Raw genomic sequence first — 27528 nt, 5'->3', positions numbered from 1 at the left:
GCATGCTGGATTCCCTCTCATTTCAGGGAGCAGTGAGGCCCACATGCATAAATCTTTCCCATTGTGCAAACCTTCTCTCATTGATCGAGGGAGCCTCAGACACAATCTTCAAGTGGTTTATTAATGTCACTAACAAGGCATCCTTTATTTTTATTTGAATGAAATGTTCTACAGAAGGCAAACATTTCACCATTAAATATTTAAATTAAAGATAAATAAATGAGTCCCAGTCTACATATAAAATAAATCTCCAGGAGCCACACACACACATTTAAGACATCAATTTTAAGTTAAATAAATTCAATCGTTGGAGACTCTGTGACATGTTTTATCCCTAACTTTGTTCTGGATTCCAACTTAATATTGTATATGACATTAGATGGTTCACTGGGACAAAGCACTTGATGCCCAAGTGTCCAGACTATGTTTGGACATGAGGGTCAGATGCTCAGGGTCTAAAGCAGAGGTGGGAGGGCAGCAATCAGCAAGGCAAGAGCCTGGAAGTCTGGGTTTGACTTACCGCCATGTTTCAGTTTATCCAGAGCATCAGGAACAGGAAAGCAGAATCCACAGAACAGCAGAAGCAAGCCTGATACCCAAACAGTTCAAACTCGTGCTTGTGCCAACACCTGCGGAGTCTCAACATAACCTTAGGGTAGAGTTTACCACGGAGTTTCTGCTTTCATTAAGAAGGTCGGATTAATTTAAACCTCTTAATTAGGGAACAAGACTTCCGGGGGGCAGAATTTAAGCCACAGATGAGAAATATATAAGGTCTATGTTACCGACCACTTCACAGGCAGATACCACTAACCAGTCTCTGCACTCTGATACCTCATCTCCACGCTGTGCTCCAGGTAGCCTCTTCCCAGGCCATTGCAGAGGAAGACGTTTTGCTGATTTCCATCCTTCCCTTTTCCTTATTTTGTGTGAAGGAGAAGATACAATATGGGCATTAAAGTTAGACACCTAGAGTTAGGCGACTTCAATCTAATCACTTAACTTTTTTGAATTAGTATCAACATATACAGTGAGAAAATCCACCCAAGTTAGTTGTTAGAAAGAATAGCTTAATTCATGCGTGGTGTTCAACACTGTGCTCAGCACAAGGCAGGTAGGCATTTAACAAATGATAGCTTTGATTACCATTATTTCTTACATGATCATTTTTAAATGATAGTAAATATTAGTTTGAGCCACAGGAAATTGATTTTCAGCTGTTTCAACCTACAAAAATGGCGATTTCTTCTGGTTTCATCTATGCATAATCTCTCTCCCTCTCTGTTTGTGTGTGTGTCCATGCATGATTTGTTTTGTTTTTGAGACAGGATATTGCTAGGCTGTCCAGGCATGTCCCAAACATGTGATCCTCCTGTCTGAACCTCTTTACGTGTTGGGGTCCCTGTTCTCTGCACCCGTCTTAATTATCTAATACACAATGATGTATTTCATTCGAATCACTTCTTTGTTCCAACATTGTCAGATTCTTCTCTCCATTTAAAGACTTTCTTAAATCAGTTATTTTAGAGATGCTCAGACCTGGTGACAGTCCCACAAGCTGCTGTTAAGTCACATACTGCCATCCAGATGCTCTAGTGTCCCAATCTGTAGGTTGGGGACCACAGTGCTTTCTTATCAGAGGGTTTGTAATGGTGAGAAGAGACAATGATGGGAGAATGCTCTCTGGATTAAAGTCACTATACAAAGCTTGTCAATTGCACCACATCACAAAATATTAGACATTAAAATTAACATTGGGATTTTAAGTGCTTTTCTATAGACAAGAATGCACCTAAAGAAGAGAGAGAGCTCATGCAGTCATGCCCATGATTAGCAAAGCAGATTGGCAATGGTTGCTGTTAAGTAGATATTAGAACAAAGCAAAGATGAAGCATTTTGTATTTCATCAAGGGAAAACAGACATGGGATGGGAAAAGTAAGAACTGTTGTGTTCTGAGTACCTCAGAATCAAACTTTTACATTTACACCAGAAACCATACGTTTTGGGAAAACTCACAAAGAAGACAGATCAACTGCCTTCTGTTTTCCTTGGAGGCTTTTAAACAGGCCAGGAAAGTTTGCTTTTGGTATAGCTTTGCCTAAAAGTAGGTATATAACCTTTGTAATTGACCAATACGACTTTAAGACCAATGGCTTTAGCAGTTCTGAGGAACAGCTTTCTTGCCTTCTGAGGATGTTACTTTCCATGCCCCATGTCAGAGTATAAGGAATGATGATGTGTTTGGACCAGCAACCAGCAGAGGGGAGGGTGGCTCAGTCCCAGTCCTCAACTCTTCTATCTTCCTCCGAACCTTGACCAATGCAAGGTGCCCATGAAATGTCGAGTTTAGTCGGCTTCAAAGGCGCTGTTGGTGGCTCCCACATATTCAGACTTCTTCTTGTGCCTGGTCCACATTTTTCGTAGGATGCCAGGGACGCCACAGGAAGTACTGCCTGTTAATGGCAGGGAGGCTTCTGCTCCCTGGGGAAGGGCTGGGTACTCTTCTGCTATCTTCTTGAGGTGTCTGGATCTAAATGAAAACCAGAGTGGGGTGGGGATGGAGCAGGAAAGGCAATTACTGCACTGAGCCAGACTTAAGTTGTAACTTTGAGGAGAGTGGCCAGCCAGTGTTCTCCTCTCCTCCTCCATCCTATGTCCATGTCCTGCATAGCTGGAGGGTCACAACACCCACAGGAATGTCTCTGGGGTTCATCTAAGATGGGGTACAAAGAGATGACCATGAGCACAGAGATTTATGGGATCTGGGCTCCTTTCCTTATGTTTTGAGTCTTGCTCGCCTAACCAGTAGAAATCACTGAGTTATGAGGTGGTAGATCAGCGGTAGAGTGCTTGCCCAACTTGTATAAGGCTTGGATTTGATCTCTAGTATAGAGATAGGCAGGTGAGGTGGGGGAGGGGTGGCTGGGCTTAGAGAAACCATGCAGCACTGTAGCCTAGAAAGCTTAACTTTTATCAAGGAATGGCATAGTCTTTCTGGTCTACCTGACCAGTCCACGACAGCCACCGCCCCTCTGACATTCAGAGGCTCCATCCTGAAAGTTCCCACTTTAACTCCCAGGGTTTTACTTCCTTTGGTCAATATTAGATATACTTTGATTGTGTCTGCTTTTCAACAACTCATCTTGATTCCTAATCTCCAATTGAGATCTGAAAAGATCAGGGACCACACTTGTATTCTCAGCCCTTAGGAGACAAAAACAGCAGATCTCAAATTCCAAGCTAGCTTGGATGATGCTATAAGAAAACCAAACATCAAGCATCAAAAATCAAACAAGGGCTGCAGATACAACTCAGTGGAAGAGTATTTGCCTCACACATGCAAGCCTTGATTCCAGTCCCAGCATCCAAAATAAAAAGAGGAAAGACCAGGGTAGAACCTTTTAGATTAAGGTTTTGCCTCATGAAAGGATTAACTGATTCTTGGGTTAGTAGATTATCTCAAGAATGGGTCTGTCATAAAAGCCAGCTTGCATATATCTCTCATATATGAGAGTGTCTCTGTGTGTGTGAATGCCCTGCATGACCTCTGGACTCTGTCTACAGAGAAGCCATCTTTGGGTACAGTTCATTGGCACTGGATTACACCCAAATTAACCTCTCTTCTTTATGATTTACCACTTGGTGGTATTTTGTAACTAACAAAAGAAAATAGATTAAGATGTTCTTTTAGCCTGTGTCCTGAGCTTGCCGCTTCCCAGTCACTGAATTAGATGTTTCTCAAAAAATGTCAGCAGTTTGAGTTAAGCTTTATATGCTGGTGAGTTTTATGTCAGCTTGAACTAAGCTAGAGTCATCAGAAAGGGGGGAACCTTAGCTGAGAATAAGCTTCCATAAGATCAAGCTGTAGAGCATTTTCTCAATTAGCGATTGATGGGGGATGGCCCAGCCTATAGAGATGGTGTCATCCCTGGATTGAAGGTCCTGGTTTCTATAAGAAAGCAGACTGAGCAAGCCACTAAGCAGCACCCCTCTGTGCTCTCTGCACCAGCTCTTGCCTCCAGCTTCTTGCCCTGATGAGTTCCCTTCCTTATTTCCTACACTGTGGAAGTGTAAACTGAATAAACCTGTGCTTTATTGTTTGTTTGTTTTGCAGCATTGGGGATGAAAGCCAGAACCTCACACAAACTAGCCAGGTACTGGACCTCCGAGCTGCATACCTGGCCTGAAAACGATTTGACACACTTTTTTACCTGTGGGTGAGGGTCCCTAAAAGAATTCATGAGGCATTCCTGACACCATCTACAGAGGTTCTGGATATGACTCCTGATTACATTCATCTAATTAAACAAAGCCCCAAGAGCAGTGTTAATGAGGTGGAAACCATGAAAATACTCCAGCTTAATCCCAGGCAAGCAGTTGATGTGAGATAGCTGAACAGAGGATTTCAGGCCTCATTACAAGGTAATTTACAGCCACCATGGGTTTTGGTGTGCATAATAAGTGAGTGAAGAATTGGCCACCTGTTCCTCTCCTGCTCATGATGGATGGATGGGCAGAGAGCCACGTAGGCAGCACAGCAGGAAAGCAGTAGACTTACCCTCTTCCCAGAACAGCTCCATGTTCTGAGCCCTTGGCTGCCACCTCCGCCCCTGCTGGAGCTTTCACCGAGATCCTAGCCACTGGAGGAATCTGTGTTTCAAGGAAACGGGGAAAGAATTGAGATGGCACCACATTCCCATTCTGGCATTTATTGGAGCCATTTATAAGAGGGCTCTCTAAAGGTACCATCCTCCAACCCAGGCAACAGTCCTCCCCCAGTCAGTGTCAGACATGATGGAGGCCTTCTGTGGTACCAGCCCCACACAGTGTCTGATTTAGCAGGTCGGACATTACCTGGGATTGCTGAATTGAACAAAGTCTGTGAAACAGTTGGTCCTGGGACTCTAAGAGTCACTAGCCTACAGACATGTGTGAGAAAGCCATTCAACCTTCCAAGAGAGCTGTCACCCTTTCCCTTCCACTGCTAGAGTCTGATTCTCAATTCTGTAGAGTCTGTCTTCAGCCCTGCTGCCCACACCAGCATGAGCCTTTCCATTTGCTTTCTTGCCCCTTCCAAATCATGGTCCACTCAGACCTTGTTTGTGCCTAGGCCTGCTACACTGTCCATGTCCTGCTTGGACTCTGAAACCACCCCCAACCCAACACCTCAGCATGGAAGACTCAGGCCGACTCTGCTCTTTCTCTTTGAGGTCTTGCAAGCTGACTTGCAGCTCTGCCCTTTAAAGGTGACCATGTTCACCTTTGTCTGACCCAGTGTCTCCAGAGCACTATATAGACTACGTGATAAATCATGCCTTCTCACGTTTTTATTTTTCTTTCTGTAGTTCTCTAGTTACTGTCTTGGTCCCTAGACAAACTGCATGACAAGTGAGAGCATCTGGGCTGATCCTTCCTCATCCCCGTGTTGAACTGAAACTTAACTGACGGCCTAATCAGGGCTAAGTCCAGCAGTTGCTTCATCAATGGGCATACACTTTGCTTTGTTCTTCTGTTCCAAGCCTCATCAAAATGTTAAGTCACCACATTTCCCAAAGTCTCTGGAAAAATTCCAGGTCAAGGACATCATTATTTACCCCTGTCCTGGGGTGGGGAAGGTTGAGTGCAGAGTTACTGTGCCACCTTGTGGCCTCTCCCTAGCTATTCCTTATCATGCCAATGGTTCAGCTAACAGCCCATAGCTCCTTAGCTCTCGAAGGGAATGCCTGGTTCCTGCCCCTTCCTTAGTCCTATCTCATCCATGTCAGCACTGAAACATATTTAGATGGGCAGGCTCTGGGTCTCTCTCCTGCCTCTGCACAACGAACATCGGATGAGTGATGGGGCATAGCTCCGCTCTTTCCAGGCCCATGGAAGTGCGGATTGTGCCTCTTTATCTTCATCTGCACCCTGCACTACCCCAGCTTTCTTTGGTTCCTTGGTACAGCTGCTTATCTGCCAAGGGCACAATCTAAACCTCCTCTGGGGCCTGGGATCAGGAATCCCAGGCTACTAGATTCCTTTTGTATACTTTTTCCAATATAATGACTTTACTGCAGTCCTTGGATTAGGTCTCCTGTCCAGAGCATGAATACCCATATCTGTCTAATTTGTTCCACAAGGATGAGGGGCTGGCCCTGAATGCTTCTGTCATCTCTTCTAGTTTTCATGTTGAGCAGCAGCTGCTGCTAGAGCCTGGTATGTCTGAGATGATTCCCACTCATCACTGACTCTCTTGGGTGAGAGGAAGCGCCACACTCATCCCTAGAAGAGTATGAAGAAAAAGTGGAGGTAAATATGGGGACATGCCCCCTAATCCCTCTTTAAGACAGGACAAACTGTTCAACTTCAGGATGGGCAGAGAGTAGGAAAGTGTCTTTCTGCCGCAGGCCACCTTGCCCAGAGTCACATGCTTTCTGGGATAGTTCACACACCCTAATGGAGTGAGGAAGGAAGACAAAAGTTGAGCCATTTGCACCCCGTTGAGACTCATCTGTGTGGGCAACTTAAACCCTAGAGCCTACACATGAAAGAGTTAAGCCTGGATCTTAGTTCAGTTACTCCCTCCACCTAAGCTACCTCTCTTCCCTCAAGACTGGTATTGATCTCTAATATACATCTTACCCTTCAGTCCTCGAGTCTCAGTGAACCTGACCCATAAAGGGTGCTCCCAGAAGTACCCTGTCCTGAAATGACTGGTTGTTATGGAGTGAATGTTTGTGCCTGACTTAAACTTATTTGTTAAGGCCCTACCTATCCTGTAGTGTGATGGTATTTAGAAGTGGAGCCTCTGGGCAGTAACTAGGTTTAGGTGGAGCATCTATGATGATATTAGTGTCCCACAAGAAGAAAGAGATTTCTGCAATGCTTCTGTTTGTTAAACAGAAAACACTTAGCAGAATGAATCCAAATGCAAGGCAAGGGGAGACCCCTCTCCAGACGCCGAGTCTGCCATAAGCAAATGTTGCGGTGCCATGTGTTTTGGGCTTGCAATACAGCCTCTCTTAGTGCTAGAGAACGTTACATCCTTTTACCCCAGAGCTGCACCTGGGAATTAATTGGGCATTGCTATCTGGCCAGATCCTTTGTGTCTTCCCCCATGCATGAGATGCTAGCAAGTCACAGCTTCTGTTTGCATGTAAACTGAATTCTGGTTCTGAAAGAGGAGCAGAGAGTAATGTATCCTGAGTATACAGAGTGGCTATTTCCAAGAGCGAAGAACAACAGTGTTGCTTTTTTAACAATCCTCAGCTCAGGGCAAAGGACACTATCTCTTTCTGGCACCAGAAAGACATATCAAGAAGTTTTGAGCACAGTGCATACAATTAATCTGGCTTATTTTACTTACCAACGACTTCCCATATGCTCGATTCCCACACAGATTTGATGTTTTGGGTTCAGAAATCCCCACTGTGAGATTGAACAGAAAAGACATTACTCAGTTGTACTCAGAGTTCTGCCTCTCTCTGCTCCTGAATCAATTATCTTGCTAGCTATCCAGCCGAGAAAGGAATTTCTCTGGGCTTTTGTACCAAGCAGTGAAGGACTATGATGCTTGGCAGGCAATGCTAACTGCCAAGTGGGGTCACCCCTTACTCTCTTCCAGGAAGCTGGAACTAAGTTCAATGCAGCTCAACAGCTATGAGAAGTATGCCGCTGTGGGATGTTCAGAGTGGAGGAGGCCACACATGTGCAGGTAGGAGGCAGATATAGAAAGTATGTGTGCTTTCAGCTCAGTTTTGCTGGGAGCCTCAAACTGCCGGAAAAAATTAAGTCAACTAAAACACAGCATTTAACACTGTGTCTGCTCACAGTAGGTGCTCATGGAATGTGGCCTCAGCACTTCCTACTTTCCTTAGACCTCAATTCACAAGAAATTCGTTAAAAGAATGGGTCTCACTATGATGGCATTTCCTTGTGTACTTTGCTCAAACCCACCCTACCCCTCCACTTCCAACCCTAGTCCTCGCTCTTCCTGCTGGTCTCCCCCTTCTCCCTCATTCCAGTCCTGTCTGCTTTGTCTCATATTTGCTTGCCTTCCTTTCCTGCTCCCTCCCTCACTTAGATCTCATCCCTGTCTCATATTCTCTCTTCCAACTTCATCATATACATGCCAATATAAGAAATTGTAGGAGCTGGAAGATGACTTGGTTGCTAAAAGCACCTGCAATGCAAATCTGATGACTGAGTTTGGATGCCAGGAACCCATGCAGATCTGTATATTTTGTAGGCAACTTTAGAGTGGACTGGGTATGCCCAAACCCAACCCAACAGCATTTCATCGTAGTAGCTGAGCTTAAATGGTTACACATATCCAGTGGCTTGCCGGCTGGCTGGGTTGAAAGCAACTTACTAGTTAAGTGAGAACCAGTTGATTCATTGGTTGCTTGGTTGTTTTCTGTGCCTTTCTGTAGATTCTGCCTGCCAGTGGTGTTGGTTAAGTGAAGAACCTGCTCCAGGAGTTGCCTAATTCATGAATCATTTTTTTCCCCTTATGGTTTTACCCAAAGACAGATGCTACTAAATTCAGTTGGTCTAGAAAATTCCCCTTTAACCTTGCCAAGATCAAACCACAATAAATGGTACACTTGGATAATTAGTATCAGCAGCTTATCTTCAAAGTGTGCCAGGCGTTGAGCTGGGCATAAACTGCACAATGATGGTTGGCCTCATTACCTGTAGGCCCCACATTCATAGTTAAAAAGTACTTAAAAATATTGCATTTGTGCGGCTGGGTGTTTGGTCCAGTAGTAGGCAACTTGCTCAGGACAGGAAAGAGCCTGGGTTCAATACCCAGTACTGCAACAATAACAATAATAATGATTAAGTTGTATATATATATATGTATATATATATATATATATACACACATATATATATATATACATATATATATATATTGAGAGAGAGAGAGAGAGAGAGAGAGAGAGAGGCATGGTAATACTTGCATGAAGCAAGGTAGCACACATCCATGCATGTAATCCCAACAAGGAAAGTGAAGGTGGGAGGAGGAAGAGTTCAAAGCAAGTGAGTCCAAGGCATACCACAGATCATGAGACTCTCTTTCAAAACAAAAAACAAAACACAAAACACAAAACCCTGTATTGAACAAGTTCATATTTAATTTCCTTGTTGCCCTAGCTTAAACAATGCAGTATAACCACGACTTTCATAATGTTTATATCACATAAGGTATTTAAGAAATCATCTACAGAAGATTTAAAGTAGACAAAGACAAATGTGTATAGATTATATGCAATTACTATGCCATTTCCCATAAAGGGGTTGAGCATTGTAGAGTCTAACATCTTAAATGGGTCTTGAAATCAATTGTGCCTGATCTAGAGACAGTTACACCCTCATTTAGTCCCTACTGTCACCATAAAGGGAGAGGAGGTACCATGATAATTTACATGCTCTAGTTGGGGAACCCAAGGCATTGGTGATACATAGCCATTAATCTGAAGGCAGATGTGGTGGTTTGGATGAGATGTTTCCTATATCTTCAGGCAGTTGAATATTTGGTTCCCAGTTGGTACATCTGTTTGGGTAGGCTGAGGAGGCGTAGCCTTGCTGGGGATGGGCTTTAGAAGTTTAAAGACTTGTGTTACTTCAAGTTTGCTCTCTCTGTTTTCTGTTTTTCGTTTGATATATGAGTTCTCAGCCACATCTGATGTTCTAGCCACCATGTTTGCTCTCTGCCACACTATCCTTGTTTATGGTTACTAGCCCTAGAAACCTTTACTAGCTAGTAACCTTTATGGTTACTAGCCCCCTGGAACTGTAAACCCAAATAAACCCTTCCTTGTGTAAGTTGCCTTGATTGCAGTGTTTTATCACAGCAACAGAAAAGCAACTAAAATGACAGATAGAGATGATTTCAGGGAGTATTAGACCTTTCAAAGACCCGAGGACACTTGATTAAGGGACAGCATATTCCAATTCAGGAAGGGATGGAGTTTGTATACAGAGAAGGAGATCTGCAGAAGTAACACTAGTGAAGGCTCAGGGCAACATAATGGACTGGGCCATCAGGGTTACGCGAGGTAGAATAACCCCGAGCTGCAGGGTTAGGATGGTAAGGACAGGGTGTCCCAGGAGGTTAGCCATCATGGCTTGAAGGGCAGGTGGGCAGGAAGAGAGAGCAGTGTGAAAAACAAAAGATGACAGAGGAAGGAAGCCCCCTGTCTTAGGAAGAACATTCTGGGAACTTTGGAGAGGGAGAGGGCCCCAGAGGCTGAGGCCCTTCGCTGTCATTGTGCACATATGTGAGACATGGTGGATCTGTGGCTGGGAAGCTTGAGGTAGGTTACAAAGTGGTAAGGCAAGAGCTGTCTGGGGGTGACACTGCCAGCTTAGTGTATAAAGTGGGAGGGAAGGATACAGAAGCATTAGGGACGAAGCTGGAGACTTTCTGGAAAGCTGGACAGCCATGCTTGGTAAAAGGTGATACATTTTAGCTTATTTTGATAAGCTGGTTCTGAAGTGCCCTAGTTCATCTCTGGGAAAAAGGGCTATAAATGGTTAGTTTTCCAGGCCCAGGATGTGGGCACTGTCCATTTCCAGTATTTGACACTATGGGAATGTCTTAGTTGGTTCTACCTATAGTATCCCTGTGATCTCCAAGTTTCCTCACCTCTCTCCTACCTGACATGTCTGTAGCATCCAAGAGCCTTGACCTACAGTTCAAAGAAAGAGCAATCCCCTAGATCTGATTGATGTCCCTAGAGACATGCAGCTTACTGACAGGAGGGAGTAAGAATTGACACCCATGGACTGGTGCCTAGCCTTTCCTTGGAGAGCATCAAGGTTTGGTTTTGGCTCAGCAACACTCCTCCAACCCATCCTGGAATCTATCAGATTGGAAGTTCTGAGGGAATTGAATCAATGCCCAGCTGAATCTATTTTTTTCCCCACCCAAACCTGAGTAGAACATCCCTGCATGAGCTGACAGTCACATGTTGAACAGACTTTCCATTTCATAACCTACTGCTCTTGTCTTCAGAATAAAGACTGACTTTGCAGTATGAGAGGACACGAACTACCTGCAAAGTTGTGAAAGCAGCCAACCATAGTAATGCACTCATGGTCCTAGCTCTTGGGATGCTGAGGCAGGAGGATCATGAGTTTGAGGTCAGCTTGGACTACATTATGAGATACTCTTAAAAACTATAAAAGTGACCCCTAAAACTAGACAGCCAGGAGATACAGTGCTGACCATTACATCAGGAGACTGGTTTTGTACCCTGTCTCTGTGGCTGCCAAGGAATGTCACCTTGCATGAGTCAAACAATTTCTACAGCATTGGTTTTTCTGTTCTGTGATCTGGCAGAGGGTGATGGCAGTAGGTCAAATGGAAGATTAGAAAAAGCACGATCTGCCTTGCAGCACGGTTGAGGGGTGTGTGTGTGTGTGTAAAACACTGATCGATTGACATGCCTTAGTTCTGGAATTCCTAGTCACATAAAATGTGTTTTTTTTTCCAACATCCAACATAGTTCCAGGTGCTGCTCCTGGGACCCCATTTTGGAAACCACTACATTAACTTCTTTCTAACCCCCTGCTAGTCAGTCTGTTGACCCTGTAGCTGCAAGAGCAGTGCCATATCAGAAATGAAACCCTGGGATCTATTAGTGGACCAGGGTTCTTCTGAATTAAAATCTGCATCAGGAAAGCCCCCTAGCTGACTCTTGTATCCACAATAATTTGAGAAGCATAGATGCTAAATTCACTTTATGATTTTTGGAGCAATGAGGAATATTCTGCCTATTTTTCTCTTTCTACACACACACACACACACACACACACACATCCACCCACTCACCTATATATATACATAGACACAGAGAAAAATCTATCTCCTCTTAATTTGCAAGTCAGACTGTGGCTTTTCTGATGTTTCCAGCCTATTTACATGTATGCAATCGACATTGGCTGAAAATGTCGCTTAGTTTTATCTTCTTGTACCTTCGATCCTAAGTGCAGGGTGTGACCAAAGAAACTTAGTATGATGCCTAGGAAAGGCAACAATTAGAACAAACAACAATCACAATGAAACTTGGAACAAAAGAGGATCATGGAATGGGAGAAGATTGTTAAAGAACATAGTCAACAGAGAATCATGTCAGTTCCTGTAAAACACAAAATTATTAATGACAAAGTTTTCCTTTCCTTTCCTTCCTTCCTTCCTTCCTTCCTTCCTTCCTTCCTTCCTTCCTTCCTTCCTTCCTTCCTTCCTCCCTCCCTCCCTCCCTCCCTCCCTCCCTCCCTCCCTTCCTTCCTTCCTTCCTTCCTTCTTCCCTCCCTCCTTTCCTCCCTCCTTCCCTCCCTCCTTTCCTCCCTCCTTCCCTCCCTCCCTCCCTCCCTCCCTCCCTCCCTCCCTCCCTCCCTCCCTCCCTCCCTCCCTCCCTCCCTCCCTCCCTCCCTGTGTGTGTTCATGTTAGTGTTTGTGGGTGTGTGAAGGGCAGCAGATGAAGGCTCAGGTGTCTTTCTTTTGATGCCATCTGCTTTGTTTAGACAGTCTTCCACTGAGATCTGAAGCTTGCATGTTAGGCTGGCCAGGGAGTCCTGAGGTTCTCCTGCCTCTGGCTTCCATCTCTAGCTCCAGTACTGGGTTGGAATCACGCCTAGCTTTCTATGTGGGGTCTGGAGATTGGACTTAGGCCCTGATATTTGTATCACAAATACTTTATCAGCTGAGCTGTCCTCTCCCAACTCCCGGTTTTTGTTTGTTCTTGAGGTAGGCTATCTTCCCGAAGCTGACCTTAAACTCATGACACTTCTCTTGTCTCAGCCTCCCAAATGCTGAGATTACAAGTGTATGCCACCATTATCTGTGTATTTTTGAATTATAACATGAGTAACTTTACGTTGTTGGCACAACAGAAAAAAATGCCTAAACTATCAGTTAAAGAGAAAATACTACGAGAAAGGTCAAGTAAGCTAGATGCTGAATCCTATTTTTATTGCTTAGGGTGCAATCCATTAAAAAAAAAAAATCCAAACAACTAGTATCCAAGGTAACATCACTGTTTCCAGTTTTCAAATAGATTTGTCCCTAAATTCTTTTTATATATTACTAAGTCGTTCAAATTAAAAAAAAATGGTACAATTTAGCTAGTTGGGCATGGTGGCACATGCCTTTAATCCCAGTCCATGGGAAAGCAGGTGCAGGTCTATCTCTGTAAGTTCTAGACCACCATGGTCTAAACAGCAATTCCAGGACAGCTAAGTCTACTCAGAGAAGTCTCACCCCTCACCCTACCCCAAAGGTACAGCTAGGTTGTTATAACTGTGGTTATGGTACTGAGGATGAGTTCAAGGCCTCTACCTGAGCTACACCTCCATCAGCCCTACACACGTGCGCACATACGCGCGCACACACACACACACACGCACACACACACACACACACACACACACACACACACACACACGCCTGCACTGTGCTTCTTCCTAGTCCCATGGCTCTTGCTCAGGGCACAATGATGAACATCTTTTGAACAGCGACAGCTACCTTTGCAGCACGTGGCACACAATCATCTTCACTCACACTGCACCTAAGGAGGTGGCAACAGTGTAGGTGAAGGTGTTGGTGCTCCTGTTGCTGTAGGTCAGATCCAATAGCAGGTACCTTTTCCTCCCACCCCCCAAAGTCGGATGTTCAATAATAAGTCTGCCAGGGATAGGACACCTATAAGCTGTTACTGCGCTTTTGCTACATCACTGGCTCTCAGGGGTCCCTGAACCTGGGGAACTGAGACACACATACCAGGTCTGGAGGGCGTTTTGGTGGGATGCGCCCCGGGTGGCCTGGCAGTCTGCAGCCGGCCAGTCTGCAACCATCTGCGGTCACCTGTGTCCCTGCGCTCACAGCGTTGAGGCAGTAGCTCCAGGGGCCTTGGTGGCGGGTACAGGTCGGACTCGATCACCACCTGCAGAGTGAAACGCACAGTTAGTCATCCTTCAGAGTCCCCCAGCGCCTGGGGACCGCACCCACCTAATGTCCACTAGGGAACTGTAAGGAATGAATAAATGGCCACAGCGAGGTGAGCCTGGACCAGGGTGGCAGGAAGTCAGAAAAGGGTGCTAAAGGCTAAGGTGGTTGTTGCATTACCATCATCTGCTGGAGCTCAACCATAAACAGTACATCAGTAACTGGGATCCTGGGACTCAGGGACCATTGAGGAAGAGAGGCAGAAAGGCTATAAGAGCTAGAGGTCAGGGAGGACGAGAGTAAGCAGTGCCCTTTCTGGATAGGACCCAGTTGTGATTGCCTGCCCAAGATCAAGCCAGTCAACATTCCAGCAGGAAGGACAGAGGGGATCATGAGTCCTCCCCCATTGCCGAAGTGCCATCGACAGTTGATGGCTTCTCTTGAAGGAAGAGCGTGTTTTCTTCAATGCTATCACCCATGCTTCAGTGGATGGCCTCATACCCATAGCACGAAGGCAGTACAAAGCTGACTTAGTAGGTTGTTTTTATAAAAGGACATGAAACTGGATGAGTTAGGAATGGGAGTAGTGGTGAATATGATCAAAACACACGGTATGAAAAAGTTAATAAAACATTATATTTACCTATGCAGAAGAGAGGGCAGAGAGATTGTAAGAACCACTGCTTTCCAGATTCAACAGGGAAGATGAACATATGAATCTATAGAGACTGTGCGGCATGCACAAGCTCTAGTCCAGACACAGCGTGGAGGAAGGGCAGTGGGCATCAAGTCCCACACTAGCCCAGAGGCCACCCAGAATTGACAACCATGAGGAGAGGGAAAATCAGTTTTCTCCAATGGAGCCACACTCCAGTGGGCCTCCCCCAGGAGTCGGTCAGCCAACACAAATCTGATTCCATGCTCTGTGTTGTTGTTTGTTTGTTTCAAAGAGAGGGAAGGAACTTGGAGTTGGGTGGGTTTGGAAAGAGCTGGGAGGATCTGGAGGGAAGGGAAAGATAAGATCAAAGTATTGTATGACATTCCTAACCCTGAATCTCCACTGCACACACACAGAGGCTGTTCTTTATCTCCCAGCAGATGGCATGCCATGGTTTTCATAACATGCCAATATCTTTAGGTAAATTTGTGAGCCAGAGATGATTTAAAGTAGAGTGCATATCTGAGGACTGTGTGTGTAGTGTGTGCCATTTACACAGGGAACCTGAGCATGTGAATGTTGGTATCTGTGGACATCTTGGAACCAATCCCTGAGGGTACTGAGGGGCTGCTGTACTTAAATCATTGAAATTATTTAAATGTAAAAACAGGAGACAAATAATAGTAGCCATTTTATCTTAATACGGGGAGTTATGAAGGGAATCTTGGCAGCCAGGGAGCAGACTCTGCATATTTTATCGATTTCCGGACACAGAGTCATTCATTCTGGTTGTCTTTACTCCATGAGGCTCATTCATTAGAAGCGCCAGTATTCCATAATGCCCCATCCTCCCCAAGGCTTGGCTTCCCCCACTCACTTCCTTCTGCACACAGCTGCTCTGCAAGGGCCCATTCTGTGTCAGCTCCTGGGTGCCTGCACATCTGCAAGGGAGGCAGAGGGGCTCAGCCCTTATAGTTTAGGTTTTGGCAGGCCCTCTTCAATTCACCACCCAGAACTATAGTGTTGGTTTAGGGGGATGCCGAAGAAGAGTAAATGGGCTTTTAAAAACATGATAACAGGGTGGTATTTCAAGTCAGTGGAGGAAACTGTATCTTTAATGATATTGTTAGAATAAATATCAGGGTACTGGTTTGGGTTTCAGTGATAAGCCAGGTCATAGCTGTGGTTGAACAACAAGTACTAAAATAGAATATAGCTTAATATAACACATAGCATGGCATATAGTAAGGGATATATGTTCATAAAACTCTTTACTAAACAATAAAATTCAAAAAAGTAATAGAAAATGGAGAAAAGATGAGCAAAACCCATAACATATGCTTACTGTTAGTGACTAAATGCATATTAAAATAATAAAACCCTCTCTCATCTCAGATTATCAATGGAGAATATGATAACTCCATTTTGGGTCAAGCCAGAGTCCAAGCTCCGTATACACACACACACACACACACACACACACACACACACACACACACACATATATCCTTATGTAGTCTGTGTAGCCTCCAGCTCCATATGTAACTGAGGATATCTTCGAACTTCTAGCCCACTGGCTTCCAGCTATAAAATGCTGAGATTGCAGATGTGTACCACCAGGCTGGATCAGACTTCAGCTGCCCTGCCCAGCCTGGTGTGCATGTTTTGTGGTTAAATCCAGGACTTTCTAAATGGAGGAGCTGGAAGCTACTGGATAAGGCCTAAACCCCTGCAGTAAAGTTTTCTAACTCTGAATTATCTGTGAACAACTGTGGGGCAATGGGCTACGCACAAACAGCCTGGTCTCCAGTAGAGCTTAGATCTTGAACCCCGGTGGGATATGGTGGGTGTGAATTTCCACCTACATAGGATGGAAGGCATTCCATCACGTCTCCTGAACCCCTGGCTCCTGTCGAAGTTACCGCCCCCACAGCCCCCACAGCCTCCATAGGAGAGGCATGTGGCTACCAGTCACATAGACAATGTCCCAAGCTTCTGGCATTCTGGCTAGACTCTTCCCCACAGTTACCTAGCAACAGCAAGAGAGCCTAGCCCACTATAAGAGGGGCTGCTTGGCCCCACCTCTCTCTCTATGCTTTTACCTCTCTTAGTCTCTAGCCTTCCTTCTCTCTTTCTTTTCCCCTTCTCTCCACATGGCCATAGCTGGCCTCTCCCTCTCTCTTTCTATCTTCTCTCTTTTCCCCTGCCTTTCTACAATAAAGCTCTAAAACCACAGACTGTCTCTGGTCATGAAGGCTAGCTGTGCTTGAACGATGGGATAGGCTTTCTCCTAACAAACCACATCTAACCTCCCACCAGAAGGCCTTCCTATGCTCCAGCTATGGATCTGACCAAGGACTCTCGCCCGTGTGGGAACCACCCAGCGCCCCCCTTCCCCCCTACCCTCTTCCCTTATCTCCAGGGCCGAGTGCCACCCCTGGGGCCCCTATTCTGTTCTCAGCTCCTCTGCTGTATCTAGCGTGGGATGCGGGAGACTGAGAACCTGGTACCTGGGGCTGCCCCTTGTCCACCACTCGCCGTGTGGGGTCAGGGGCTTAACACAGCCAGATGCCCACCCAAGCATGCGCCGTCCTCCCGCATCTGCCAGCCTAGAGCACTGGAACTCTGGCTGGACATGTGCTCTCTCCCACTCCCCTCTTTCGCACACACCCACTGTCCTGCAAACAACACTTTCCTTTTCATGTTCCTTATGACAAGGTATTTAATTCTTAGGGATCAGAGTGAGGTCAGGACCTCACGACCAACACACCTTCTCTTTCCTAACAGTGTTTCCAAAAGTCCTTATATAAAGCTACACAACTCACATAGAAGCAAGCAAAAGAGAGGAATTAAACACTCACAGGGAAAACTGTTGAGTGGTCAATAACTCTATACATCTTCTACTGACTGTGTTCTGAAGTATTTCAGAATTTTGTGATTTTAAAGTAAGGAACCTGCCTTTCTCTGGGCTGCTTCTGATCCAGCTGCACCTGCGTGTGGCCCTGGCTTCCCTGCTCCCTGCAGCTCTGTGGCAGCAGCATGGGGTGGGGGTGGGGGGCGCATGGGACTTGGGTTGGGTGGCAGCAGGGCTGGTCCTGCCATACTGCTTGCAAGCCTGAGTCCATCATGAGATTCTGCCTGCAGCATTTCTGATCAGTAGAACTGTACTTCCTGTACATGGAAAACGTTTTCTTACTGCTTACCCCCTTGTGTAAGATACTGGAGATCATCCAAGCTTCCACCCACAGGCAGGCAGCCCTCTAAAAAGGAGTGTCCTGATAAGTCCGGATGGATGCAAGGAGAAATACACCCATGAGATGGTTGCTTTTAAAGCATGCTGTGAAGCAATATATTAGGGTCCCGTGTCTTTTTTTTCACTTAATAATGATAAATACATTTATATATGGACAGAACATTTCTAGAATGATACAAAGAACTTCTGGGCATGTGACTGGAACCTGGATACATGACTTTGTTTACTTGTTTCTACCGTTTGGATTTTTACTGAACATAAATTGTATAAAATTTTAATAAAAAGGAAAAATGCAAGGTGTAAAAAAAATAAAGTAAGTAGCCTTACAGTGTTTGAGATTTTTGTAATGGATACATGCTGATTTGGGAACTGGAAAGCTGTAGGCAATGCTCTTGCCCTTGACTGGCTACTCCGCCCTGATCAGGATGATCAATGTACATGTATTATTCTTTTTGTTTTGTTTTGTTTTGTTTTTGCTTTTGTTTTTTAAGTCTAAAGTATGTTTATGGAAACAACCATTTCTTTAAAACAGAAAAAATATTTTTAAAAATTACAATATTAAAAAATCTATAATAGTGCTGTCCAAAATCTGTGACAGCAGATTATCACCTTCCTTCGGAGACATGGTGCAGATGTATTGGTAGTGATATGAAGAAATGTGCAGGTAAAGTGAAAGATGCAAAGCACCGTTAGCCTCTAAGAATGTGTAGGCAACATAAAGGTAGTGCATTAAAAATACCAAAGCGCAGCCTGGAAATCAGTCTGGCAGCTCCTCAGAAAATTGGACATAGTATTACCTGAAGACCTAGCTATTCCATTCCTGGACATATACCCAAAAGATGCTCCAACATATAACAAGGACACACGTTCCACTATGTTCATAGCAGCCTTATTTATAATAGCCAGAAGCTGGAAAGAACCCAGATGTCCTTCAACAGAGGAATAGATACAGAAAGTGTGGTACATTTACACAATGGAGTACATTTACACATTTACTCAGCTATTAAAAACAATGAATTCATGAAATTCTTAGGCAAATGGATGGATCTGGAGGATATCATCCTGAGTGAGGTAACCCAATCACAAAAGAATACACATGGTATGTACTCACTGATAAGTGGATATTAACCCAGAAACTTAGACTACCCAAGATACAATTTGCAAAACACATGAAACTCAAGAAGAAGGAAGACCAAAGTGTGGATGCTTCTGTCCTTCTTAGAAAGGGGAACAAAATACTCACGGGAGGAAATTCAGAGACAAAGTGCAGAGCAGAGACTGAAAGAAAGGCCATTCAGAGACTGTCCCACTTGGGGATTCATCCCGTATACAGACAACAAACCCAGACACTGTTGTAGATGCTAATAAGTGCTTGCTGACAGGAGCCTGATATAGCTGTCTCTTGAGAGGCTCTGCCAGAGTCTGACAAATAGAGGTGGATGCTCTCAGCCAACCTTTGGACTGAGCATGGTGTCCAATGGAGGAGTTAGAGAAAGGACTGAAGGAGCTGAAGGGGTTTGCAACCATAGGAAGAACAACAATATTAACCAACCAGACTCCCCAGAGCTCTCAGGGACTAAACCACCAAACAAAGAGTACACATGGAGCAACCCATGGCTCCAGCCACATATATAGCAGAGGATGGCCTTGGTGGGCATCAATAGGAAGAGAAGCCCTTGGTCCTCTGAAGGCTCAATGCCCCAGTGTAGGGGAATTCGAGGGTGGGGAGGTGGGTATGGGAACACCCTCACAGAAGCAGAGGGAGGGGTAGGGGGTAGGGGGCTTCTGGGGTGGGGACTGGAAAAAGGGATAACATTTGAAATGTAAATGAAGAAAATATCCAATAAAAATTTAAAATAAATAAAAATACCAAAGCACAACTTAAAACTGAAAGCCCATGTTGATGAGGCTGCAGGCAAAGGACAGTGGAAGGCTGGGAACCTCTGAGTTGTTCAACATTTCTACCATTACTGGATGATCCCTTTTTAATTCTTTCATCTGTTTATTCTGCTTGGAGCCCTATGTGACAAGAAATTGTATGAGTACTTCACTATTATCTATAATGGTGATGGTGAAAATATATAATGTTATATGTAATGTTACAGATGCCTAGAGCAGGATGGTACATCCATATCATGAACTCCTGCACACACAGGATGAAGTCTTTGCTGTCCCGGGGCAAATGGCATAGTGAGGACATTTGGGGGGCACTATTGGGCATAGGCTTGATATTTGTCAGTTATTTTGTCTGAGTGAACAAACCACCACAGCAGACACTGAAAACACCCCTTGCCCCTTCATCCTTGGGATCAGGGGAGAGGGAGAGGTCAGTCAAAGAACATCAAAACCAACTAAACATGTTTCCTTACATTCTTGGCCAAGAGGTGGTGAGAGCTCTTGACTCTTCTCCTGGATGAACTGGACACTGAAAGAGATAAAGAAACGGTGTTAGAAAATGCCTGTAAGGCTATAGTACAGACCTGAGGGCATTTGTCCGTTGTGGGGTTACTGGGAAGGGACAGGGAGAAGAAGCAGAATTCCACTGGAACTTAAGATGTCACTTGGCTTGACTACAACAAAATGTTTATAGCCTCATTCACAATAGCTAAAGGTTGCCAAGAATCTAGCCCCCATCAACAGATGAATGGATAAACAAATATGGTATGCCCACACACTGGAACATTGCTCAGCCTTAAAAAAGTAAAGAGAGCATAAATAACCTTGAAAAGATTGTGCTAGGTTAAATGAGACACAGAAGAAGATCTCGTCCATGCTCTCAAGTTTACCTATATGAAGTATCTAGAGCAGTCGACTTCAAAGAGACACAAAGTAGACTGGTCATTCCCGGGGCTGGGGGGCTGGAAGAGCAGGGCATTACTGTTTCAGTTCAGGGCAATGAAAAAGTCAGATCGATGGTGGCAGTGGTATGCAGCACTCTGACTGTGCCTGGTCTGTATACCAGTGTGGTTAAATAGCAACATTTACAGTTTACAATATATATCCATATGTACACACACACACACACACACACACACACTGCCATAATTTAAAAGCAGCTTAGTAGGAAAAGATATAGCTAGTTGTGAGAGTGTCTGCCTGCCATGCTTGCAGTTCTGGGTTTGACCCTCAGTACCACATAAAACCTGGTGTGTTGGTTCATACCTATAATTTCAGAACTTGAGAAATGGAGACAGGAGTAAGATCAGGAGCTCAAAGTTACTCTTGGTTACATAGTGAGTTCTAGCTAGCCTGGGCTAACAGAGGAGACCCTATCTTGGAGAGAAAAAAACCGTAAATAAATCAATTATCTATTAAATAGTTACAGTGCTTGGCTGGGCCGAGGTGATCTTACTATAGTAGTAGTCACAGTTCCCAGCTCTGGTAACTAGCGTTCCTCCCTTTCATTTCTATGAGGTCGACTACTCGAAGTTCCTCACATCAGGGGAGCATATACATACTCACCCTAACCCCAGTCATATACCTTCCATATTGCTGTGATCTAATGGAATCAAAATCCTACCATGTCTCCATCCTGATTAGAAAGGAATTGATTTTTTTTCTTCCTCTTCCCCCTTACCCCCTCTTCCCCCCTCTTCTCCTTCTACCCCCCTCTTCCCCCTCTTCCCCCCTCTTCCCCCTCTTCCCCCCTCTTTCCCCCTCTTCCCCCCTCTTCCCCCCTCTTCCCCCCTCTTCCCCCCTCTTTCCCCCTCTTTCCCCCTCTTCCCCCCTCTTTCCCCCTCTTCCCCTTCCTTTCCTCTCCTCTCCTCTCCTCTCCTCTCCTCTCCTCTCCTCTCCTCTCCTCTCCTCTCCTCTCCTCTCCTCTCCTCTCCTCTCCTCTCCTCTCCTCTCCTCTCCTCTCCTCTCCTCTCCTCTCCTCTCCTCTCCTCTCCTCTCTTTCTTTCTTTCTTTCTTTCTTTCTTTCTTTCTTTCTTTCTTTCTTTCTTTCTTGTTTTTGAGAAGGGGTTTCTCTGTGTATCCTTGGCTGCCCTGAAACTCACTCTGTAGACCAGACTGGTCTCGAACTCACAAAGATATGCCTGTCTCAGCCTCTAGAGTGCTGGGATTAAAGATGTGCACCACCACCGCCTGGTCTGAATTGGCTTTTTAACACAGATCACAGGAGTGACATCAGGGTGTGGTTCCCATTATCCTCTGCAAAGCCTTGTAGCTGTGAAGCTTGGAGTTAGCGACTCCCGCTTCCTCCAGTTGGATATGAATCTGAACTTGACAGGCTAGGCAGTTTTCTCACTCTCTCAAGCCTCACTTTCTTCACGTGTCAGACAGGGATGATAGTGATACTCACATTAGAGGGCTATGTCAAAGAGTAAGTGAACCAGCCTTCACAAAGTCCTTGCTCAGAACCTGGCAAAGAGTGTGTACCCAGGAAATAATAGTAGAACTTTTCTGCCAGATGAAGGCACAAAGAAGAACCAGGTGTAATGTCTACCGATGGAAGGCTGTGACTTCTGATTTGGTTAGGAACTTTTTGCTGCCTGCCCATCTCATTATTCCCTCCTGCTGGCCCCTGGCTCCCCACCCCTTCTCTTGGAACTTGTTAGAATTAAGTACTGGTACAACTTCTGAGTGAAACAGCTTATATCTTCAGACGTCACTATGAGTTGTCTCTATGACACATATTTCCTAAAAGGATTCTTTGTCTCTAGAATTGAAGAGGACACACATTAGCTTTAGACTTGGCTGATGGTTTAATATCTTTAAGATAAACTAAAAGTACCATAATACTTTCTACTGCCAATGTTACAAGGTCTGTTAAACAGTGTAGCTGTCAGGTTGATCCCAACACAGGTACACTGGAAAGAGAAGTGGTGAACAGATATGCTAATGGTTGAGCCTGATGGTGATGGCTAGTCAGCTTCAGTTCCACCCTGAGTTGCCATGCCGCACGTATCCCACAGCACTGCAAGTTTCCAGGGTCACAACATTCACTCAGTTCTTGGAAGAATGGCGGCCACACTGTGTGTGTGTACATGTGTGCATGTGGCGTATGTACTTGTTAGTGTATATTGTGTGGCACATGTACTTGTTAGTGTGTGGGTGTTGTGTGTGTGTGTATGTGTGTCAGTGTGTGACACTGAATGGCTTTCCTTCATTGGTTTCTATCTTTACTTTATTTATTATTATTATTATTACTATTATTATTAATTTTGAGACAGATCTCTCACTGAACTCCTCATCGACTGAGAGCTCATCAGTTTGGCTAGCCTGGCTGCCAGTGAGCTCCAAGGATCTACTGGTCTCTGCCCTCCTGTTGCTGGAGTTTGGCCAGGTGCCATTTATTCAGCTTTCTACATGGTTCTGGGGATCTAAACCCAGCTCTCTGTGTTTGTGAGGAAGGCACTCTGCTTACTGAGCCAAAGCCCCACATTCTTTATGAGATAGGGCCTTACTATGTCGCCCAGGCTTCCCTGGAGCTCATGATTCTCCCACCGTAACTTACCAAGTGCTGGTACCCCAGATGTGTACTGCTACACCAGGTTTAAGGCTTTCAGTTCTAACCACTAGGATATCCAGGCTACACTGCCTGCACTGCTGAGCCTGTCAAGGAAGAGTGATCATTCATTGGTGCCTATGGCTCATACATAGCCTCTGGGAAATGGTCCACTCAGGGGGCTCAGACCTTGTTAGACAAACTCTAGCCAACTTGTGTTCTGCAGTACTTTGGGTGATCTGTAATAAGGGCTATCTGTTGCTTTCATTCACAGTGATTCAGAATTGAGAGCATCATTCTGTCCGTGGGAGCTCTCTGCTCAAAGGTTCTTGAGAGCCTCCAGGGTGAAGCAAGGCATGGAAAGAGATGTGCTTCACCCACTGAGGCCTCTACAAAAGCTGCAAATAATTCTTCCTAGAAAGTAACTCCCCGGCAGTGAAAACTTAGTTTAAGGTACAATGATGGATGAATATAGGATCAAATATTTATCTTTAATTAAACATATTCATGGCCACACACACATGCAGGCTGAAAACTCAAATCACTTTGTATGTGACATGTTTAATGGTGTGTGATTGTACCAACTCCATTACAACTGTTCTATGTATCAGTCTATGTATTCCCCATGAGAATCCTGGAAGCTAAACCCTGTTTTTCTCTTTTACAGAAGTGGGAACTCTTGCCCGGAGAGATTATTTAGCTGGGCCAAGGTCACACAGTACAGAAAAGACAGAACCAGGTTGTCAAGGTCTTTTCCTCCCTTGCTTTTTACAAGAAAGAGACATACCTTTTCTTTTCTCTTGAGAACAGTGTGCTGCTCTATGCCCCAGTTGGCCTTGGACCTGACAATTCTCAGCTTTCTTGGGTTATAGATATGAGCCACTCTTCTCAGTGGAAGCAGTCATAATCTTCACTTTCCAAAAATTAACAGTGAGATTAGACCCCTTCTCACCTTCTCCTATCTTCCTTCCACCCTTCTCCAGGGCCACTGACCTCACTGATTTTATAACACATGGGTCCTTCTAGTCTTGTTTGCATGTGTTGCTCCAAAAATGTACCCATAAATACTATGCACAATTATCTTAGAGTTCCAAGTATGCTACTAAGCATAGATTGGTTTTCAGCTTGCTTTTTCTTTCCCCTTCAACACTGATCTATAGGTCTTATGTGGTAGATCAGCGGTATAGCTCTTGCTTACCTTGCATGGACAACTGGTTCACCACTAGCAATGCAACCCCACCCTACCCCCCCAAAAAACCCACAGAAACAAAAGGCAGAGATAAAGTAAATGGAAAGGCCACCTCTATACACACAGATCTAATTCATTCCTCTTCAGAAGGGTTGACTTTCAGAATCTCCAGAGCGAATTTCAACTCCTACACATGGGCACACTCCCAACTTCCCCTTTCCTCCCTTTCCCTCAGTAGTAGATGTTGAGAGCTCAATTTATGTTTAGCTGTTTGCCTGTGCCCAGGCTGAGTCTCCACCCCTGGTAACCCCCCTCAGTATTGGACAGAGGAAGAAAAGAATAGTTTGAATGTGTGCTCCCAGCACTAGCAAACATTCAAACCATTTTAGCCAAATATCACAGTCAAGCCAGGCGTAAGCCTGTGCCACAGCAGGACAAGGGGCTACAGGGTCAGAACAATGGCAAGGTAAAGCTGACTGGATCATCGGCCCTTCCTCAAATTTGGACTCACAAGCCCTTCCCAGGGATCCGCACCAATGGCCAGGACCCAGAGGTTATAACGTCAAGATTCCCTTTTGGTAGTTCCCTTTGTGGTCCTATGGATAAGTCAGCCTGGGGTCAGCTTCATTGCCTTTCTGGGTGTTTGATTGCCTTTCTGGAGTCTTTTCCCTCCCAAGTCAGATGGAGTTGGCTTTGGAACGGCTGATTCTCTCTTCAGAACCTGCCCTTTTTTTTTCCTTTACCGGAGACAATAAGAAAGCTTATTAGGCTGCCCTGGAAATTTTGTTTCCATCGTTGTCTCTTTAACAATCACTTATTGTCCCAGCCTTTGAGCCTGCTGGGTTGTCCGTTTCGAATTAAGTGAAGCAGGAAGGCTATGCTGTCCTCGTCCCCGCCTGAATAGATTGTTTCCCTATGATTGATGTTTATCCTTGTGCCCCTCTTCAGAAAAGGGGGACATCAAATGACATCGACACGAAGAAGCCAGCAGACCTCGGGACCCGAGGGTACCAAGTACTAGTGTACCTTAGTCCGACAGCACCGGGTCACCTCCCGCATAAGATGCCACAATAGGGGACGCCAAGAGCGGTTGTTAGGATTATTACTCACCCTTGGAAGGAATCACCGTGGTGAAAACTTCAATATTCTCATCACTGCAGCTGTAGATCTGATGCATGGTCTCAGCCCCCTGCCCTGCAGGGTGTCCGGGAGCCCGTGGCCTCTCTCTGGAGCCCTAGTCCCAGGGTCTCCTAAGCCAGTCTGGCTCTGTGATCATTGTGCAGGTCCACAAAAGGCAGGCTGCCTGTGCCTCTCATGACAGTCTCACCGCAGCAACATTTCCTAATCCCATCTGTCTTTTTTTTTTTCTTTCTTTCTTTCTTTCTTAAATGACTCCTATTATTGCAAACCTTTGATTGAACACGGAGCCTTCCGTCTCTCCCTCTCAGCTAGGATGTACTTAACAATTTTATTTTCCAGTGTCTGCCGCAGTGAATTTGGAAGTCTTTTGTGAAGTGACGAAGTGAATTCGCCTACTCAGTTAGCGCACAGCTTGGCTGGAGGATTTCACAGAAGAGGAATAGACGAAACGTCAGTTTTGCTATCAGTGTGCCCGGGTCTCATTCCAGAAAGGAAGGGCTTTTTCTCCTCCTCCAGGGGAACAGGATCTTCATTTGTCATATGTTAACTCCGCTCCCTTCAAAGTTTCTATTTTAAATAAAAGGACTGTTTTTTCACCACATATTTTTCTCAATCCACTTTGACAACAAGGCTTACATTTCAGGAGGTGAGAGTTTAGTGTTTCTTTGTACAACCCTACAGGTATGCATAGTCACGCAACAGGCAGTGCACACACCAAGGGACCCGTTTATAGGATAGTTATATTTTATTATCTTCTATATTGGAATGTATTTATTGCCTTATCTTTTTATGTTATATAGTCTATGGGTATGCTATATTTTCCTCATATAATCTTTCCTAATATATACACAAATAAATGTCATGGTAGCTATACATTTCATAAACATATATAAGCATATGCATTTTATCCAATCCCACTACTTTTTATTATGCTACACAGTTTCACACCATAAGACTGATGGAGTGTAATGAAATTAACAGTGACAGCTGCCCTATTAAATATTAGTTACAAGTCATGGAGCTAGCTATATGATATCATTGAGTATCTATAACTAACCAATGGCTCTAGCTAATTATTATTTTACCGTGGTATTCTCAAGAAACTGAAGTATGAAGACTTTAGCTTCTTTAATGATTAAAATAGCTAATTTGCACCAAAATTGGATTTAATCTCTAGATTGACTGAAAAGTTAATAAACTAGCTCCTCAAACTCTCTCTCTCTCTCTCTGTGTGTGTGTGTGTGTGTGTGTGTGTGTGTGTGTGTGTATGATGCTATAGCCCAGGCTGGCCCCAAACTCATAGCCTTCCCAAAGTAGGGATTACGAGTATTTACAACCATGTTCTATTAATTTCTAAAATTTTATTTAATGTGTATGTTTTGCCAGCATAGGACAACAGATCCCCTGAACTGGAGTTACAGGTGATTGTGACCTGCTATGTGGGTGCTGGGAATCAATTCATGGTCTTCTAGAAGAGCAGTTGGTGTTCTTAACCACTGAAACATCTCTCCAGTCTCTTTGTGTTCAATTCTTTAGTCTTGACTTGCCATTCTTTAACCTTGGGTGAACCTAGTTCATCATATTTTAGACATGGAGTTGTGTCTACTGATATTTCTGTACTGGACAAATGTTTGCTCCCTAGGTAGTTTTCAGCACTTCATCTCTTTCTCTGTGAATTACACCTATTATAGGGGGTGCCTCTGGCTAGCCATGTTTGCTCTATCTGAGGTGAATGGCTAATCCTATGTGCTGCCTTCTGCATACTGAAATGGGGCTTTGGTTTCAATTTCAGAGATATGATCTGGTCTTATAAATCCCAATCCAACAGTACAGGTTGGGGCAAGAGGATCACAGCCTAGATAATATAGAGAGTTAAGGCCAGAATAAGCTACATAAACAGACGTT

General features: G+C 44.7%; 1 protein-coding gene and 1 long non-coding RNA gene across 2 annotated transcripts in view; one reads left to right on the top strand and one right to left on the bottom strand.

Moving 5' to 3' along the window:
- Positions 1-27528, top strand: part of 2610203C22Rik (RIKEN cDNA 2610203C22 gene) — a 70261-nt gene that overhangs the window by 3849 nt on the left and 38884 nt on the right. The window contains exons 2-3 of the long non-coding RNA NR_015470.1: positions 6162-6289; positions 7605-7694. This is a non-coding gene — a long non-coding RNA (RIKEN cDNA 2610203C22 gene). The remainder of the gene's footprint in view (positions 1-6161; positions 6290-7604; positions 7695-27528) is intronic.
- On the bottom strand, positions 102-25977 carry Vxn (vexin). Its single transcript, NM_178399.4, has 6 exons — positions 25594-25977; positions 20215-20270; positions 13770-13932; positions 7347-7408; positions 4560-4651; positions 102-2531 (listed from the first exon to the last, which is right to left on the bottom strand). The coding sequence occupies exons 1-6, from the start codon at positions 25658-25660 to the stop codon at positions 2348-2350; spliced, it is 624 nt and encodes a 207-aa protein (NP_848486.1). The 5' UTR covers positions 25661-25977; the 3' UTR covers positions 102-2347.

This window comes from Mus musculus, chromosome 1 (genome assembly GCF_000001635.26).
Source record: "Mus musculus strain C57BL/6J chromosome 1, GRCm38.p6 C57BL/6J".
In the NCBI taxonomy this organism is placed as follows: Eukaryota; Metazoa; Chordata; class Mammalia; order Rodentia; family Muridae; genus Mus; species Mus musculus.
The sequence above is the reverse complement of the archived record's forward strand: the minus strand, read 5'-3'. Positions and strand labels throughout refer to the sequence as shown.